The sequence below is a fragment of the Myxocyprinus asiaticus genome, chromosome 46 (genome assembly GCF_019703515.2).
Source record: "Myxocyprinus asiaticus isolate MX2 ecotype Aquarium Trade chromosome 46, UBuf_Myxa_2, whole genome shotgun sequence".
NCBI lineage: Eukaryota > Metazoa > Chordata > Actinopteri > Cypriniformes > Catostomidae > Myxocyprinus > Myxocyprinus asiaticus.
Genome location: NC_059389.1, coordinates 9,100,527 through 9,121,089, shown reverse-complemented (window position 1 = coordinate 9,121,089; position 20,563 = coordinate 9,100,527). Strand labels below are relative to the sequence as shown.

General features: G+C 37.2%; 2 protein-coding genes across 3 annotated transcripts in view; both read left to right on the top strand.

Annotated features, from left to right (window-relative positions):
- LOC127435900 (synaptic vesicle glycoprotein 2B-like) overlaps positions 1-13,738 on the top strand; it is a 52,648-nt gene extending 38,910 nt beyond the window's left edge. For both annotated transcript variants that reach the window (XM_051689697.1, XM_051689696.1), the window contains exons 2-13: positions 845-1,552; positions 6,961-7,141; positions 8,397-8,548; positions 8,736-8,869; positions 9,080-9,169; positions 9,390-9,503; positions 9,593-9,681; positions 9,855-10,019; positions 10,132-10,265; positions 10,352-10,552; positions 11,218-11,377; positions 11,727-13,738. In XM_051689697.1, the coding sequence (XP_051545657.1) occupies positions 1,093-1,552; positions 6,961-7,141; positions 8,397-8,548; positions 8,736-8,869; positions 9,080-9,169; positions 9,390-9,503; positions 9,593-9,681; positions 9,855-10,019; positions 10,132-10,265; positions 10,352-10,552; positions 11,218-11,377; positions 11,727-11,910 (2,064 nt within the window). In that variant the 5' untranslated portion in view covers positions 845-1,092 and the 3' untranslated portion in view covers positions 11,911-13,738. The remainder of the gene's footprint in view (positions 1-844; positions 1,553-6,960; positions 7,142-8,396; positions 8,549-8,735; positions 8,870-9,079; positions 9,170-9,389; positions 9,504-9,592; positions 9,682-9,854; positions 10,020-10,131; positions 10,266-10,351; positions 10,553-11,217; positions 11,378-11,726) is intronic.
- Positions 13,739-19,152: 5,414 nt separating this feature from the next.
- LOC127435915 (mesoderm posterior protein 1-like) lies at positions 19,153-19,884 on the top strand. Its single transcript, XM_051689724.1, has one exon. It carries the CDS (start codon positions 19,153-19,155, stop codon positions 19,882-19,884), a length of 732 nt encoding a protein of 243 aa, XP_051545684.1.
- Positions 19,885-20,563: the final 679 nt, after the last annotated feature.

The window sequence follows — 20,563 nt, the reverse complement described above, 5'->3', positions numbered from 1 at the left end:
GCCGAGCTACAATCGCATTATCTAAATCTCTTAGTCCAAAATATCAGACTGGACATAAGCTGGTTTGGTTGTCTTTGCTAAGCAAACTCTGATGTGAAGCAGTCTCTGGTCCAAACAAAAAGGTCTTGTGCAAAAACGCCTTACAATGGAAGAAGCCAAACTTTTTTTCTCCTGAATGAATTAAAGCACCCTGGGTGAACGAAGCCTGCATATATACTACGCATGGCATAATTTTAAAATTAAGTTGTTAAGAAAAATAAATAAATTAAGAACATCACATCCTAACCACACCCATGATTAGTTTAAACTTTAAATCAGTCGTTAACACTCTTTGACTAGCCAAGTTCTCCTGTACTGTAGGTCAAGAATTCCAGGGATGTGCACGAACAGGAGAAATATCACCAAACGAACACCTTAGCAGAACAAAAACATAAATGCATTTCGTCATAACTTTTCAAAATAAAAGTTTCCTTTTAGAATCTAAGGCCGTTCACATTCAATGCATTTTAGCATCTGTCTGCTCTGGTTTTTAAATTGTGTTTATATGTAAATATGCTAAACGGACATTTTTGACCAAGAAGGTAGTGTTTTTTTAAAGACGTTGTGTCAAGTTAAAAGGACTTCAGCTTTTCTGCCCAGTAAGAATAAATTAGTTTGTTAAAAATTTATTTATTTTAGTTAAAACTAAAGGTAGTTAGTTGTACTGATTCAAGGTTAATCACTACTATATACAATTTTGAGGAAGACTAGATACAATTTTGAGGAATCAATAATGGTAAAATAAAAAGCCTGTTGAAGCATTTAACAAATGTTAACTGATTCAGCTGTTGATTTCCTTTTGCAGGCTCAGCATGTGTCCACATGAGAATTCCACAAATCAATGGTAGTTAGAAGAGACCAGCCACCATCCTTACATTCAAGCTCAAGAAACAAATTAGACTGGAACATCAAGATTTCTTTAGAAAACACCTGGAGTGCAAGCAGATCAAGAGAACCCAAGCGAACCTAAGGCACTAAGGATTATGCCCATATAGGCTCCTGGGTTTGTGCATGATCTGAGAGTGCTGTGTTGGTTAGAGTATATTTGAAATCATGGCCGACCCCTACCACAGCAACATTTACCAACAGGGAGACGGAGACAGCTATGGGACTTACGGCCACGGCGGATCGGATGGCTACGCTTATCAGACTGACTACCCTCCCCAGGAGGAAGATGCCGCCAGTGATGTCACTGAGGGACATGATGAAGATGATCAAATGTACGAAGGGGAGTACCAGGGTATCCCGCACCCGGACGAGGTCAAGGCTGCCCGGAGGGCGGCAAGGGCAAAAGCAAGAACTGCGGCAGATGCAATATCAGAACAGGAAGAGCTGGCGGAACAATATGAGGATATAATGGAGGACTGTGGACATGGGAAGTTCCAGTGGACCCTGTTTGTGGTGCTGGGTTTGGCTCTCATGGCGGACAGCGTGGAATGCTTTGTAGTGGCCTTGGTGCTGCCCAGCGCAGAGAAAGACATGTGTTTGTCCCATGCTGAGAAGGGAATGCTGGGTAAGTCACTGTTTTAGTGGCTCTGTTCGAAATAGAATACTATCATACTAACATACTTACAGTTTCTGCAGAGGTGGAGACCTTGGCTAGTTGTCACACAGTATTTTACAGATGCCATGGCAGTAATCTGTATGTCTAGATATTTGGTAAATTAATAGCCTCATATTAATAACTGCCTCCTGAAGTGGCACAGTCTACCATGACTTCACGGATAATAATTTTCCATTATGAATAAAAGCTACCAGGCAAAACCACCTGAATTAGATTTAGTAGGTTATAGCAGCCTGGATGCTGTTCTGTATGCACATGCAGATCAAAATGTTTCGTCTAATTAATCCTAGTAATTTTGGGAATTGAAATAAGCCTGAGTGATGGCAAGCAGTCAATATTAGTCAGCTGGTACTTCAGGAGACCATTAATTAAGAACGCTTTTCAAATTAGCTAATGGCACACTCAATGGTTGAGATGCATCTGGCTGGGTTTCATGCTCAGTTTAACATCAATTCACTCCTGCTTAGTGAAGCAGTTGGGAGAAACGGATGATTTGTGACCCCCCTCAGCCAAAAATGAGAAAGCTTTTGCGCCAGACTAAAGCCTCTGACAAATCATTCAACAAGACCATGCAAGAACTTTAGGCTTTCAAAGAGAAGTAGGCCTAATTCTTTGAAATGTACCCCAGATTTAATGTCCCTCAGAGTTGGGACAGAACTGTTATGGTAGAGTTTGTCATAGCCTTGGATATTTCATTTACATTCTAATCTAAAGGTATTTTGTTCAGAGCAAAGCTTATGAAGTTGAACCAGTCTATCAGACTGCATTTTAAAAGTACCAGTGGTAACACTGCAAAACCTTGCCACTGTTTGGTTAAGTGATATTGGAGTGTGTGCTGAAGTGTAGTGTATGTGGATGAATGCTGTCTTTGAGCGTCAAGGGAGCCAGAATTAGCGAGCACTTTCCATCCTGCACACCCGTCGGAAAGGAATGACTGAGTCAGCAGTAGCCCTGACAGATCGATAGCTTCTCTCCTGACCTTGCTCTGATACATAATCCTGCACCCTCCCTCCCTCAATGTCTCCCTCTCTGCAATCACCATCAGGTTATATTCATAATTCGCTTTTTCATCATTAAAGTGATAGCTGGCCCAAAAAAGATAACTGTATCATTTACTCACCCTCACGTTGTTGTTCCAAACTCATATTATTTTCTGTATCTCTTCTTTGGAACACAAAAGAAGATGTTAAGCAGAATGTTAGACTCAGTAAACATTCACTTTCATTGTACTGAAACAGTGCTCTGGCTAGATAACTTTAGCACCTTTAATAAGACATCTAAAACCAAACATTGACAAAATGTAAGGCCAAAAAGTAAAACTGTATGGCTTATTTTAATTACAGACTCAAACTCATCAAATCAGTATTAATGTAGACCTATATCTATAATTCATTTGAGACCAGGGGAGTTTCTAGTCTTTGAGCAGTTCTGGGGCACAGGTCCCCTATGAAGTAAAAAAGTGAGGAACTGAGGAACATCTAAAGAGTAATTCATTGGCTATTCGAATAATTCATACTGAACCGTAAACCGATACATACTGTTTTGCTAACCCGTTTGACCATTTCATTGAAAATAACCGCCTTGAAAGAGTGATTTATAATTGAATGATTCAAACTGAACCGTGATTCGATTCAGACCATTTTGCTAACCATTTTGACCAATTTATTGAAAAGAACCGACTTGAAATAGTGATTCATTCGCTAACTGAATGATTCAAACTGAACAGCGAACCGATCCAGACCATTTTGCAAACCCGTTTGACCAATTCATTGAAAAAGACTGACTCCAAAGGGTGAAACATTCGCTAATTGAATTATACAAACTGAACCGCAAACCGGTTCAGACCATTTTGATAACCCGTTTGGCCAATTCATTGAAAAGAACCAACTTGAAAGAGTGAATCATTCGCTAATTAAATGATTCAAACTGAACTGCGAAACGATTCAGACCATTTTGCTAACCCGTTTGACCAATTCATTGAAAAGAACCAACTCCAAAAGGTGAATCATTTGCTTATCAAATTATTCAAACCGAACCGCGAACCAATTCAGACCATTTTGCTAACCCGTTTCACCAAAGAACTGACTCGAAAGAGTGAATCATTTGCTAATCGGATTATTCAAACTGAACCACGAAGCGTTTCAGACCGTTTTGCTGACCTGTTTGACCAATTCCTTGAAAAGATCCGACTCGAAAGAGTGGTTTATTATCTAATCGAATGATTCAAACTCAACCGATTCAGACCATTTTGCTAACCCAGTTGACCAATTCATTTATAGTCATTTACATAAAGCAATCCTTGACCTGTCGAATAGTCATAATGAGAAGTCATGCAATCCCTAACAGGAACATTCACAATGTATACTTTTTGCTGGCCTAGAATAGAGCATGAATATTGAAGAGGGGCCTGCCACTTTACATTACAGATATTCATTGTTCATCATTTCTGGCCTCGGTCCTGCACTGCACCAGATTTCTTTGTGAATCATGCCCTGATATACAGTGAAAACATGTCCCAATGAAAGATGTCCTTAAAGGGATAGTTCACTCAAAATGTATTTTACTCACTCTAATGTTGCTCCAAACACGTATCACATTCTTTCTTCCAGTGAACACAAAAATAGATGTTAGACAGAATGTTAGGAACTGACAGCCTCAGTCAGCATTCACTTTCATTGTGTCTTTTTTTCCATTCAGTGAAAGTAAATATTGATTGAACATTCTGTGTTCTACAGAAGAAAGAAAGTCATATGGGTTTGGAAAAACATGAGGGTGAGTAAGTGATGACAGAATTTTCATTTTTACATGAACTATCCTTATCACACTGCAGCATCAACTCAGCACTCGGTCCATATTTTGACTCAAGAATTTTGTCACGACTGCGAGACTCGGTGGATTAAGGCTGACCAATAGGACACTGGGAGGCTCCTGTGAGCAGTGGGGGATAATGGCAGCTCAGCTCCATATGTTGATCTGCTCAGAGAGGGTGATGCTGTCACTCTCCCACCAGTCATACACCAAACCCCCCCACCACATGGCCATCTGTACATCACACCAGGCCCTTGTGCTTCAGGATGGGAGTGAAATTATAGTTATTTATGCGACACTTTAGTTATGTTACAGTGGTGCAGTAGTTAAAGCAGTTAAAACAATTAAAGGAAAATGTTCAGCCAAAAATGAAAATTCTGTCATAATGTACTCACTTTCATGTTGTTCCAAACCCCTTTGACATTCTCTGCCTAAGATCTGATTTTGTGTTCCAGTGCTGAAAGACAGTCATATGGGTTTGAGGTATGAAACAGCATGAGACTGAGTAAATAATGACCAATTTTTCAATTTAGAGTCAACCATTCCTTTTAAAACTGTTTCTAAAACAGACTTTTTAATGTAATTGCTTTGACTTATAACACTGTTCATATAGTTAGTAGCTACAAAGTAAGCAATAATGCTTATAAAATAGCACTTTTATACACTATTACAGTAATATACTGTCATTATAGTGTAGTATCTGTAATGGTAAGCCATGAGGTAGCTAATAATGAGTTCGGCTGGCACTTTTTAGTGAAAATTTATTTCAAAATATTGTAGTTAATAAGAATTACTGACCTTCTGTGAAATCTTTATTAAACTTTTATGCAAAAAACAGCATGTGTTGAATTATGACTGCAAATTAAACGTAACTTTAAAGTAATTTCTTTGATAAAGTTTGAATTGTGTATAATTTCTAAGCTGTTTTAAAGTGTTATTCTACTGTGAAATAATGATAAAGTCCTTTCTCAGCCATTTTGAACAAAAGTTTCAACTGAATGCCAGTTCTCTTAAGTGAGCACCCCACTGACATATACATTCACTAAAAGTATTACGACAGCCAAATAGCACATCTGTGAGTCCTGCTATTGCCTCTGTACACCCACTCACACCCATTAAGATTGACCAGAACTGCAAAACCTTTTATTGCAATCACTTAACCTCATGGCTGCTTATTTGATGATTTCTTTTCTGGCCATTTCTGGAACAGCATTACCTTCAGTTGATTCTGCTTGTCGGTCAAATGAGTTCCAATCGTACGTATTTTTGAGATCTCATTTAAAAACACACGCACAATCAATTTCTGTCAAATCTTATCAGAGAAGCATGGTTTAAAGTAAATAGAGCAAATTATTTTGGGGGTTGATCAGAATCTTTAATGCAAAACTGACAGGTAGGAAAAGAGGGAGAGTCTGCCCCCTAGAGGTACTCAAACACTTGTAGTACTGACAATTTTATTTAAAAATCTGTGAAATGTAAAAATCAATCATTTCATAAATATTAATAAAGTATACGTATATGGTCATATATATATACTGTGTGTGTATATATATATAAATTAAGAGACCACTGCTAAATTTAGGTATGTGTTTGAGTGAAATGAACATTTTTGTTTTATTCTATAAAGTACTGACAACATTTCTCCCAAATTCCAAATAAAAATATTGTCTTTTAGAGCATTTATTTGAAGAAAATGACAACTGGTCAAAATAACAAAAAAGATGCAGTGTTTTCAGACCTCAAATAATACAAAGAATAAAAGTTCATATTTATTTTTAAACAACACAATACTAATGTTATAAGTTAGGAAGAGTTCAGAAATCAATATTTGGTGGAATAATCCTGATTTTCAGTCAGAGCTTTCATGCTCTCTACCAGTCTTTCACATTGCTGTTGGGTGAATTTATGCCACTCCTGGCGCAAAAATTCAAGCAGCTCGGCTTTGCTTGATGGCTTTTGGCCATCCATTTTCCTCTTGATCACATTCCAGTGGTTTTCAATGGGGTTCAGGTCTGGAGATTGGGCTGGCAATGACAGAGTCTTGATCTGGTGGTCCTCCACCCACACCTTGATTGACCTGGCTGTGTGGCATGGAGCATTGTCCTGCTGGAAAAACCAATCCCTAGAGTTGATGTACATTATCAGAGCAGAAGGAAGCAAGTTTTCTTCCAGGATAACCTTGTACGTGGCTTGAATCATGCGTCCTTCACAAAGACGAATCTGCCCAATTCCAGCCTTGCTGAAGCACCCCCGGATCTTCAACGATCTTCCACCTGGTCGTCTAATGGTTAGACGGAGACCTGGAGAGGCCTTCAAGCCACAATGTCTCGCACCCACTGTGAAATTTGGTGGAGGATCGGTGATGATCCGGGGGTGCTTCAGCAAGGCTGGAATCGGGCAGATTCGTCTTTGTGAAGGATGCATGAATCAAGCCACACCATTTAAATTTTCAGTATTATATTAATATCAAGTGTCACATTTGTTTATGTGTGTGTTTTTTATTTTATTTCTGTCGGTTATTCTTACCTGGTTTAACGTCTTTCCTGCAGGTTTGATAGTATTCTTGGGAATGATGTTTGGGGCATTTATTTGGGGTGGTCTGGCTGACAAAGTGGGCCGAAGGAAATGTCTGATCATCGCCCTGGCCATGAACTGCATTTCTGCCTTCTTCTCCTCATTCGCCCAAGCATACGGCTTCTTCCTGTTCTTCAGGCTGTTCTCGGGCATTGGGTAAGCCGGTGGTGGGAGTGGGGGAAGAGTTTTAGAGGGACCATTGGGTAGAAAAGAGGAGAAAGACAAAGAATCTGCCCTTTAATTGCTTGTTAATAACATATTTTTTACAATTAAACATCAAGCCCTTGGGTAAATACTGTAAGGCATGTCCAGATTCATGGACTTCTTTGGCACAACAGGCTAATTTAAATCGAGCAAGGTTACACTTGAAAAAAAAAAAAAATGTGCTTCATGTGGTAACAACTAAAGTAACTGGTTTGATTTAAGTCAGATATATAATTTAATATGACAGCAACACAACGGTTAAAACACCAAAACAAACAAACTACTTTTTACAGTGCAGGGGGAAATTACAGTACGGATTTACTCATTGAGATCTGTCTCTGGATGAAGATTCACTCTTTAAATTGTCCTTCTCTTGCACCATTTACTGAGGTTTTGTGCATAACCAAGCATTAATGACAAGAATGATATGCCATATAAAATTGGCAAACAGAAACAGACATTCTACAGGGTGTTCTTTAAAGGGATAATTCACCCAAAATGAAAATTCTCTTATCATTTATTCACTCTCATGCCATCCCAGATATATATGACTTTCTTTTTTCTCTGATCACAAAGTTTTTTTGAAAAATATCTCAGCTCTTTAGGTTCATACAATGCAAGTAAATGGTGGCCAGAACTCTGAAGGTCCAAAAAGCATATATAGGTAGCATAAAAGTAATCCATTCGACTCCAGTGGTTAAATCCATGTCTTCAGGACGATATGAGAAACAGACAAATATTTTAGTCATTTTTTACTATAAATGTCCACTTTCACTTTTACTTCAACATTATTCTTTTGTTTTTGTCGATTTGCCTTCTTCGTGCATATCGCCACCTACTGGGCAGGGAGGAGAGCTGACAGTAAAAAAATGACTTAAATATTCATCTGTTTCTCATCCACATCTATTATATCGCTTCTGAAGATATGGATTTAACCACAGGAGTCATATGAATTATTTTTAATTGATATTTAATTTTATTTTTATGTGCTTTTTGGACCTTCAAATTTCTGGCCACCATTCACTCGGATTTTATGGGCCTTCAGAGCTGAGATAGTCTTCTTAAAACCTTTGTTTGTGTTCAGCAGAAGAAAGAAAATCATGGACATCTGGGATGGCATGAGGGTGAGTGAATGATGAGAGAATTTACATTTTTGGGGGAACTATTCCTTTAAGTAAGTTAACTGTGGCTTTGTGTTCTTTTGCAGGATTGGAGGATCCGTCCCAATCGTGTACTCATACTTTTCTGAGTTTTTGCAGATGGATAAGAGGGGGGAGCATCTCAGCTGGCTCTGCATGTTCTGGATGATGGGAGGCATCTATGCCTCCTTCACTGCCTGGGGCATCATCCCTAGATATGGTATATACACCAATTGAACCATCTAAAATTGAAAAAAATAAAATAAAAATAATAGTACAGATCAAAACTGCAACAAATTGTGGAGTTGTGAAAAGGCCAAATGTTTTAAGCATGTTTAAATGATGTACCACATCTCAATGCATGATTTTGTTTTATATTTACTTAACAAAGTTTTGCTGTTTTTCAGGCTGGGGATTCAGTATGGGCACAGAGTTCCAGTTCCACAGCTGGAGAGTGTTTATGCTGGTCTGTGCTCTTCCAGCAGTCGCAGCTTTTGTTGGGCTTATGTTCATGCCTGAGAGCCCACGCTTCCTGCTGGAGGTACACAACCAAATCTTCACTTATATCAAATGTAGTTCTATTATTTAGAAATATAAGTGCATTTATGGTTGTCTTGGTGTTGATTAAATAAATCAGGCCAAATACAAAATGACTTGCTGTCAAACTGTGAATATGTAGCACTCTCACAACACAATGCCATTATGAATAATATTCTGACAAAAATGATATAACTGTCTCTGACTTCTCCAGAATGCAAAACATGATGAGGCCTGGATGATCCTTAAACAGGTTCATGACACCAACTGGAGAGCAAAAGGAGAACCTGAGAGAGTGTTTACTGTGAGTTTCATAACTGTTAAGAGCTGATTTGCTACTTTTGTTATTGCATTTTGCATTGGATCTACATCTACAGTTGTATCAAATTTGATCATGTGCGCTAGATAAAAACACTGGTTTCGCCCCCCATTAGATTGTTGAGAAGGCTGGTTTTATCAAAAATACACATGATTAATTAATTAATTTGTATAAAAGTTTGCATCACTGAATTCATATTGTCCAGGTAACTCAGATCAAGACTCCAAAAACACAGGAGGATGAGTTTATTGAGATTCAAAGCGCAACTGGAACTGCTTTCCAGAGATGGGTGGTTCGGACTCTGACACTGACCAAGCTGGTAAACTATTAAGCTAGCAGTATAGCAGGACCTTACCATCCTTTTTTCCCCCAATATGTCATTTAAAAGTAAACTATTTTTGTGTTCAGGTCCTCAAGAATGTTTTGTCCCTCTTGGGTCGTGATCTAAGACTTGCAACTCTGCTAATGGCCATCATATGGTTCACAATGGCATTCAGGTAAACCACTTTTAATATTTGGTCATTTGTCTGGAGTAACTAAACATTTTATGCACCAAAGAAAATAAATCCAAGATAACTTAAGATAATTATTAATTGTATTGCTTCTTCTACTTTGTAGAAGAGCCTTAACCATAAACTTTGTCTTGAATATTTCCTGTGGTATGTTTCAGTTACTACGGGCTTTCGGTGTGGTTCCCTGACATGATCAAACATCTCCAACATGAGGAGTATGAATCCAAGCTGAAAGTATTTCACAGGGAGAAGGTTGAGCAATTTCATTTCAACTTCTCCTTAGAGAATCAAGTTCATAAAGAGGGAGAATACATCAATGACAAGTACGTTCTCCACATCATGACATGAAAATCATCCATGATATCCATTTTTTGCAAATGCTTTCACAACTGGCAAGTAACAGTATCTCAAAGTGTGGTATGGAATTTCATGCAGGTTCATCAACATTGAGATGAAGTCTGTGAAGTTTGAAGACTCTCTGTTTGAGGACTGTTTATTTGAGAACATCAGATCCACAGAAACGTTCTTTGAAAACTGCACCCTCCGTGACACTGTGTTCAATAAGACAGGTATAAGATCTTAGGACTGAAGATTTTACCCACTATCTAGATGTCATGGGGCATCAGGCTTCACTGATTCTTCATCATTTTCACAGATTTATATAAAGAGAAGTTCATTGACTGTACTTTCGAGAATGTTACTTTCCTGCACAACAAGAAGGGATGCCACCTAGACTATGATGAGGAGAATGATGTCCTCATCTACTTGGTCAGCTTCTTGGGTAGTTTGGCTGTGCTGCCTGGAAATATAATCTCGGCACTCTTCATGGACAAGATTGGAAGAATCAAGATGATAGGTAAGCCGGACCTTTATGTACTGCAAAAATGCTTTGTTGGGTAACCTAAAAATGTGGTAACATCTAAATTAACTGTTTTATTCAAGCCAAAAATACTATTTAATATGACAGTCCATCTTAAGCTGATTTGCTGGTCAAGCTGGTCTGGTTTGCTGATTTTAGAGGTGTTTTGGGCACTTGTCAGCTGGTCAAGCTGAGGACCAGCTTGGCCAGGTTGGGAAACTAGCTATACCAGCTAAAGACCAGCTTGGCCAGGCTAGAAGACCAGCTAGACCAGCTAAAGACCACCTTGGCCAGGCTTGGAGACCAGCTAGACCAGCAGAAGGCCACCTTGGCAAGACTTGGAGACCAGCTGAAGACAAGCTCGGCCATCTTAAGACCAGCTTGGCTAAGCTTGGAGACCAGCCAGACCAGCTGAAGACAAACTTGTTCAGGCTAGAAGGCCAAGTAGACCAGCTGAAGACCAGCTTGGCCAACATAAACCAGCTAAGACCCGACCTGAGTAGAAGCATACGGTTTCAAACCTAAACTACTTTAAGAGATAGTGTACAGTATATATTTTTAGATCTAGTGGGTAGCAATCCAAGTAGCTAGTGTTCTTGCTAATCACAAGATTCTTTGAAAAAACCCTTCCTGTTTTAAAGTACTTGCGCTTCTCTTTTCAGGGGGTTCAATGCTTATTTCAGCTGGCTGCACCTTCTTTCTGTTCCTGAGCTTCAGTCAGGCAGCCATCATAGCCTGGCAGTGTCTGTTTTATGGGGTTAGCGTGGCAGCATGGAACGGCATTCAGGTCGTCACTGTGGAGCTCTACCCAACTTCCAAAAGGTATTACTAATGTATACAGCATAAAATGTCTTTTGATATGTACTTGAGCTATAAGCTCTTGAACCTCTGTAGCAGTTCCAGTAACTGGTGTTGAAGCATGGTGCTAGACTAGCAACTCCCTGGTACAATTTCCAGGAAACATGTATTCTACTAGCAATGTATACCCTGAATGCATTGTAAGTCACTTTGGAAAAAAGTGTCTGGAAAATGCATGAATGTAATTAAAAGCAGTGAAGTAGCCATAGCAGAATTGTTTTGTTATGCTAATGGAAGCGATCAACTCCAGTGACAACCATTAGCTTGTTAGCAGTTTAGCATTGTTCTTTCATGGTCTTTTCTCAATTTACAGAGCCACAGCGTTTGGAGTGTTAAACGCCACTTGTAAGTTGGCGGCCATCTTGGGGAGCTCAATCTTTGCCTCATTTGTAGGCATTACCAAAGTTATCCCCATTCTCCTGTCATTTGGTGCTCTGGTTGGTGGCGGAGTGCTTGCCCTGAAACTGCCCGAGACCAGGAAGAAGATCTTGCTGTGAGGATTTGAAGCCAAATCGTTGGTCCAGCCTATTAGATACGGCTATAAGTGTGGAGTTAAACAACTGCTGGCATGTACAAAACTGGGTTCATTTAAAAAAGTTGAAATTACTCCATATATTTAAAAGAGACGTTCAAATCCCCATATGGAAATTCCTTTACTTAAAGTTCTGCTTTGGAATAAATGTGATATAATGTCAATAAACTCCAATGTTCAACTCGACAAACCAAATGATGGATCAACCCCAAGTCAAACACTAATGTAATGATATGCCTGGTATTTAATAGATGTGAAAGGAGCCTGTTGGGTCATTTGCAGCCTCAAAAGCAGGCACAAAATAATCTGCACTAGTTACAGTATATAGGTCCAGGAAAGCCTACAGGGAATGTTATAGAAAAAAAACAATGGGAAAATTGTCCCAGATTTGCGTGGATGGGGTAATGAATTGGATTTCACATTGACAAGTCATAGAAGTCACAATCTTGTGCCATTTCTTGGTGGAAAAATTCAGGTACTGTTGAAAATGTTCTTGTTTTTTTATTCTATAGCTTATATTTTGCCCTTACACAAACAGCTAGCTTCTCAACCTCTGCCTTTGCTTATGATATAACAGCCGCTGAATAAATGTGTATTTCTATCCTGGTGTTCGCCAAGTGTCCTGTGTCAATGAGACTGATTTAAATATTATTTGGTCTGTTGTTCCTGTACGTTTGGATGCTTAGTGCAGAATGTAAGCTTTGAGTTGTGTTTGTTAAGTCATGGTGGAAATGATTACTTCTGCTTCCTCCATTTTTTTATTTTTGCTTTATTAACTGTAATTGCCCAATTTCTGCAGTGCACCTTAAAATGCTATGCTATATTTTTGGCCACTTTACCTTGCCTTTCACACTAAATGTGTTGTTTCTTAGTCTCTTTCTCTATCGCTCTTTCTTTCTTTCTCTCTCTTTATTTCTATATTTTATAATTTTGAATCCTGTGGAATCCTGATAAACTTAATAAAACAAAAGCTAGTTAACTTGGACAGTGGTCAGTTCAATTCTATTGACCAACATGGACATGTGCTTCACATGGCCACATATCTGTACTTGTTGTTGACTGAGTTGCATGTATGTAATGTTTGTGTCTTTTTTCAATGTGTTGTTGAGGAAACAAAATGACTGGATGATTTAATGTATGTCTCACTGCAAATAAAAATGGTTAGACCATAGTCATTGGTAACCTGTATCCTCACTTTAGTTATATGTTATTGAGTGTGTTTTTTCCCCACACAAATCAAACATTATGGCAGTAATAAGTCATCATATTTTATAAAAGCTTCATAAACGAAGTTGTGCATGCCATTATATCACAGTTTTGCTTTGAAATACCAAATTCTGTACAATACGTGAACCACTCTGAAACAAAGGGTTGCGGAGTTACTTTACACCTCAAAGGTGGGACAGATTCAAAAGTTGATACACTTCTGAAAAGGAAACGAGATAAATATTGCAGTAAAAACTGATCAAAGAGAGCTTAACAGTGCTGGTAAATGTGTAGTATAAAACAATGTTATAAAAATGACATTTCTGGGTTCAATTAAAAGGAAAGAATGGGTGATAAATAATTTAATTTGTGCTAACTGATGCATAATGAATAATACATTCAGAATAATGAATTGTAAGTTTATTTGTAAGAATTTAATTTATTACCACTACTTATATATATAATGTATATATATATATATTCTGGCTGTCACAGAAATATTTTCATTGTATCTTTTGTCTGTTCTGATGCTTTTGTTTTGTGACTGTAAATGATGAATTATAAAAATAAACATGTATGTGTTCTGATTTGTACAGTTATTTTTTTCTTTTTTTCTTTTTTTTGGCTGAATATTTACACTGGCAGAGGATCAGCCTCTGCTTTGCCTGCCAGCTCATTCTGTTCTGGGCTTTTAGCAACTGTGTGAAAGATGTAACAACAAAACCTGTGAAACTGAGCTGGAGAAGAGTCCTTTTTCGCTTGGTTGAGAGGTTTCAGTTTTTACACATACAGTAGAAGCTATTCAGTGCTTACGGTCACTGGAACTGTGGAAGTGGGCGTGGGGCATGTGGTGTACGTGGGTTTAACAGTTGACAGCACTATTGAGTAGTGTTGTTTGCTCTAGCAAACATATAAAAAAGTTGTTAAAGATAGTTTAATTTAAAGGTAATGTGTTTAAACTTCTTCAACTCTGCTGACCCGGCGGGTGCAAAAGGGGGCGCTAGCATTTGTCGCAAAAACTGTTTACTCTTAAAATGTTCAAGTCTCCGAATACATAAGTCAGGCATACGGGAATAGTTTGAAAGTTTCGAATCGGAACTTTTCATAGATAGCCATCACTTCTGCACAGTGCTTGAATCTTACCTAACACATTTATTGTAACTAACATGTTTAACATGAAAAATAAAACTGTTAATATTATGCATTTATTTACATTAAAATAGTATATAATTACATTAAAAGATGTATTTAATTAACATTTGAATCTGGCTGTAAATTCCTTATTAAGATCTGGCTGAATAAAAATCATGACGTCACACCCTCAACTAACAAATAGGTTTTGATTAGCTTTAGTCTGTATCTTTGACAATATCAACCCACATAAGAGAACAATGGAAATCTAATGTAGAATGCTCTTTTTACACAAAATTATGTAGCCTAATAACTGGAAAAAAAGAGCATTATGTCTGTTTTCCTTATCATTATTATTATTATTATTATTATTATTATTATTGTTATTGTTATTGTTATTGTTATTATTATTATCCTCCCATTCAATGAGGGGACAATTAGCCTTTTCTTGTCCTGCACACATGAATTTACACACAGGACTTGTGCAGATAATAAATAATCATAAGAAACGATGAACAAACTGATTTGATGATGTTCAGGTCAACGCTGAATGCTGACACACACCTGTATACAACTAAACACTGTCAGGATATATGCATAGGCAAGTTCAGTGGCACTTCACAATCTTTTTATGAGCACTACAGAAAAGAACTGAGAATAAAAAGCAAATTTTCCTGTGTATAAAAGGTTGTGCATATGAGCTGGCAACACCTCTGTAACAGCTTTGACAGTATTTTTAAGTCTGTAGTTTTGACTGCACCCAGTGGATAAACAAGTTGCATAAATACATTTGATTGAATAAGATGCGATAAAATGTTCTCACCTAAAAATTGCTGGTTCATGTTTTGGAAAAGAGTGTAACTTAACTATGCCCAGACAAGCTTAAACATGCGTATTCCTCCGTAACCGGACCACGGATCGCTTGACGACCGCCGATGCTGTTGCACGTGTTGAGTGTTGTTAAACTCACCGCTGAGTTTTGTGCAGAGATGGCTCGGATGTTTACTGCCACGATTTTATCAAACATCATTTGGAAGATCAGATAAAAGTGATTGGCTGGCCTCATCGAATCACTGACTTACATTAAATGAAGACATTACATCGTACTGGCAGACTCTGAGAAGTGGTGGTACGCAAGAAAAACTGCCGGTACGCTGTAGAGTAAACTATAGAAGTGCAGGTACTGCATACCACCCCACTTCTAGCACTATTTCTGCAATTATTTTACATAAAATAACAAAATAAGGCCTGAAAATATTCGCTTCGCAAATCAGCGCCACCTAGAGGTCATGTGGTAGAAATATTAATATGAATATAAAAGTCTTTCAAATAGCAGTTAAATAGACAAAACATATATCAAATGAAAGCTCTCATTCTCAGGAATGTGACTGTATAGTATATTTTGTTGCCTTAAGTCCACAGTTCTAAAGCTTTTCAAAATGAGACCAATCTTTTGCAATTAGTCCACACCATGTGTAAATGGTGAGTTTTTAAATTTGACTGTGAAAAATTGCAGACGGCAGCCCAAAATGCCTGAGTTTAATTTCTGCACCACTAGAATCACCAAAAAGAATTGTAAAAATTATGACTTTAACTTTCTTTTTTCTTTTCTTTTATTACTTAAAACTTAAAACTCGTCCTGTCTTCAATTGGACTGACGAATGAAAAATCCTGCCCCAAACTCACGCCATTGTCTGAGCCAATGTTGCTGTGTTGGGCTGGTCGGGATGGTCAAACAAACAGAGCAATGATTTGATAATGCCACAGAAGCACCATTTTTACACTTTTTGAGGGAACCAACATATGAAAGGCTTATTTATAGTTGTCTCTGGATATTATGTTGGGAAAGGAGAAAGTATTTTAACACTGAAAAAACAGCATACGACGCCTTTAAAGATGCTGTACTATAAACACAAGGCAACATCAAACACTGTGAGATTTAGGTGTGTACATAGTTATTTCATGCACTCAATGGGCCTGTTTCATGAAACACTAGCAGAACAAATGTGTACGTAAATCCCTAGTAAACCATTTTTATGTAAATTGTCCTATGTTCAGTTTTTCAGAGTGGGCACCACATACCTCTCTGCTGTTCTCACAATACAATGTCATATATCTCCTTATTTGCAGCACCTCTGTTTCAAGATGTTTTGTTTTGATTCACACTCAGGGTGCAAAATGCTGCACACCACGAGGAGGAAAAAAATGAAGTTGTTCCCATGAGAATGTTAAGAGAGGGCACAATTCAAAATAAGTTGTTTCTAAATGGCGTCAGGGACACCAGTTTCATCAGTGTTTGTATAGAAAAATTAAGGCAAAAAAAGGAAGTCTGATTTTTTATTAATTTCTTTTTCTTAAGATGTTGCGCACATGAGAACACTTGGACTGTGGATTCTGGTGGGAAACTAATACATGCTAACTGTCTCACCCACTGCACCTCTGAGGTGCCAAAGACCACCACAGGCCTGGCACCTCTCGGTTCCCAGAGGGTGAGATCAGGGTTAGGTAAGTTCACAATAACAACGGTCATTCTAGGGCCTCGAAAGGACATGTCATGGTACAAAAATGATGCTAGCACAAATATCTCAACAATGTGCTCAAACACATAATATGTCTAAGCACTGTCTTACCACTTCACCATTAAGATGATTGTTCACCCAAAAATGAAAATTATGTCATCAGTTACTCACCCTCATGTCGTTCCAAACCTGTATCACTTTCTTTCTTCTGTGGAACACAAAAGATGTTAGACAGAATGTTACTTATTACTTACTTAATTTTCTCTTTGTATTTGATGATTAACATGACTTAAAATGGCACAAAGTGCTATTAGGTAGACAAGACTTGACCTCTTAAGCTCAGAGAGTTCGTGGAGACACTCATGAACTGTCTCTCACAGGTTTAGCACCTAGTAGTTCTCAAGGTGCCATGTTTAGGTGCCAGTCTAAACAGTGGCATTTCAAAACTCCCACACTCTCCCACAAACCTTCTAAGAGTCTAAATAGTAACACGGTTTTCAAGAAAGTAGTTTCAAATCAGGTTTTTTTTATTTTAAAATGTTTACTGCTTTACCAAGATATTTCAAAGGTTAACAGCACATGAGAGAAGTTGACATGAAATGTCAGCTAAAGTATACTCCTTTTAAAACAATTGTAAAAAAAAAAAAAAAAAAAAAATCAAATTCTTGTATCATGGGTGGTGGGGGGGGTGGGGGGGGGGACATTGTCATTTTCCAGTCATATCAAGAGGATTTATTTCTCAAATGTGGCTTTTTGTCAGAAAAGGGTCCTTCTATTTTTAATGACAGTGTATTGGTGTAATGGGTCTTAATGTTGTTTAGTCAGCCTCATTACATGTGTGGTGTGAAATTCCATTATAGGTTCACACAAAAAACAGACCAGTGGACTTGCCTTTATGTGACCCATTAGAGGTGTCACTTAACACCTTGGCTGTGAGAGCAAGACCAGAGTCTCTGTCCCCAAACAACTGTATGACCCACTGACCACACATAAGAGACAGATAGACAGACAAACTCTTATTGGTGTCTTATTAATCTCAGAAAGCTGAGATGAATATATAAATTATATAATTTAAATCAAGTATATAATTTATATTATAGATACATATAAATGAATGCATGCTTATTTGGCATAATATAATATAATAATAATAATAATAATATGATAATAATCATATGTTTACTTCGTGAGAAATTTGACTTAATTTGCAATACTATCTGCACTTAAAAATATGTCAGTTAAAATATTTGTATTTTTTTATTTTTATTGATCAGTTACAATGTAGCATATTTGGTTTTAATAAATTAGCATATTAAAATACCAGTTTATGGACTGAGAATAATCCAAATAAAATAAAATATCCAGAAAGGCATCATTAATATAAAAATAAATATTATTTCAATAAATTATATAAATACATTTTTCTGGAATTTTTGAAATATGTATAAATGTATTTTTATTTGGCATTTATATAATAAAATATAATAATATTTTAAGTCATTATATTTAACATCTTATGTTTTACTTATAGTTAATTTTTTACTTAAAATTGGCCTTCTTTACAGTATTATCTGAACTTTAAAAACTATGAATATATGTTATAATATAGCATATTTGTTTTTAACCAGTTAGTATATTAAAAAGCCAGTTTATGGTCTCTATTTATCGAGTGACAATAATCCAAATATCCAGAAAGTTGAGGGGAATATATTTCAATAAATTATTTAAATAATAGAATTGCATATAAATCTATGTATGTTTATTTGGAATAATTTATATTTTTATATGATATAATACAATATAATATACGGTAATATATAATATAATATAATATAATATAATATATATTTTAAGTCATTATATTTTATATCTTTTTTTTTCTTCATGAGAAATTTGGCTTAATTTACAGTATCTAAACTTTTTTTAAATTTGTCAGTTACAGTTGTTTTTTTTGTTTGTTTTTTTTACAAGTAAGCATATTTAAATTGGTTTTAACAAGTTTGCATATTAAAATTCCTCTTTATCTTGTGTCTATTTATGAATGAAGAAAAATCCAAACAGCATTGGAGTGTTTGATGTTAAAAACAGTACTAGAGAAAAAAAGTTATAGGTTCGGGGTGAAAAATCACACATTACCTGATGACTCATATCTTTAGGTTCTCAGACCAGGACTGGACTTCTCTCTCTCTTTTTCTCTCTCTCACACTGAACATAGTAACCTAGTCTGAGACAGACAGCAGTGGCCTGGAGAAGCCTGCAGAGGTGTCACTTCACACCTCTGAGGCCTGAGCCTTGTATAAAACCTTTCTCCAGCAAATCCTCAGACATCTGACTCTCTCTAACCATACAGAATGGATCTTTCCTCTCCTCTTCTCAGATACTTCGCACAGAACTCCTGGAGCTGCCCGAGCTCAGACTCTGAATTCTACAACATCTCGTCTCCTGAAGCAGTGTCTCCCACCTCCTACATGGACTTCTCTCCCTCAGTCCAACAGCAGAACATTTCTTCTCCACCTCACTCAGGACACCTCGGTGGTACCAAGGCACCCATCTCTGGTTCTTTACATGAGGCCAGTGGACGTTCTCGTGAAGGTACTAAAAGAACACGCTCCAAGAACCCTAGCAAGCAAAGACAGAGTGCCAGCGAGAAGGAGAAGCTTCGAATGAGGGACTTGACGAAAGCTCTCCATCATCTCAGGACTTACTTACCTCCTTCCGTGGCTCCTGTCGGCCAAACCTTGACGAAGATCGAGACTCTTCGTCTCACCATCCGCTACATCTCCTACTTGTCATCTCAGTTGGGCCTCAGCGAAGAGTCTCTCTGCAAAATGAGGGACCTGGGAACTTCTAGATACCAAGATTCATCTCAAAACCAGACCGAAGGGTTTTGCTGGTCCAGTTCAATTCCAAAGTACTGGGGATTTAGAGATGGGGTTACAGCATACCAAGAACAGCATCAAAGCAACTTCAGTACAGAAAGCAGGTTGAGGACAAAAGAAGTGGAACGTTGTCAAGTTTACATGGGCATGGAGACACCCGCTTATGATGACTCCTTTAACTCAAGCTTGGAGTCTCTATTGTAATTTCATTTGTATACGGATACAGCTGCGGTATACCAGGTGTGTGCTGTGTTTTATGCTTGTGTATTTGAAAATTCAATCCAGTTAAATTCAGCTTGCATGCACACTGTGTTAGCTTAACTTATATTTTAGGCTCTATATGATAAATAAAATAAACTTACCAACTTTTCCTCTCTTTGTAGCACTACAGCAAAGCCGTCCACTGTCCCAGCATAGCACCAGAATTCTGGGGATGAAACTCTGTATATGCCAAAACTATTGTGTGTACTCAGCTGTACAGTATTTAATGTATTTTAATATATTGCTTTATATCATTTTAATATTCTATTTTAATATTATATATTTTGTATGCTATCTTTTTTTGTACAAAAATAATACTAATTTATTGATATTTATAATAAAGCATTTTATCACAATATTTTGGTTCTGACTTTTTTTGTTTGTTTTTTTAATACGATAGTTTACAAACAACATAGACATGAATGTTTTTTCAAAATTAAGATTTTAAATAAATAGGATTTATTTTTAAACATTTTTAAAGTGGTCTACTGATATGTATTTATGATATGTATTTTCCATGGTTGATAATTAAATTATTACATTTTGTCCCCCCAATCCTGAATATGGTTACTTCCTTGAGCTAATGTTTCCAGAAGAGGGCACCATTGTAGAGCCAAATAGC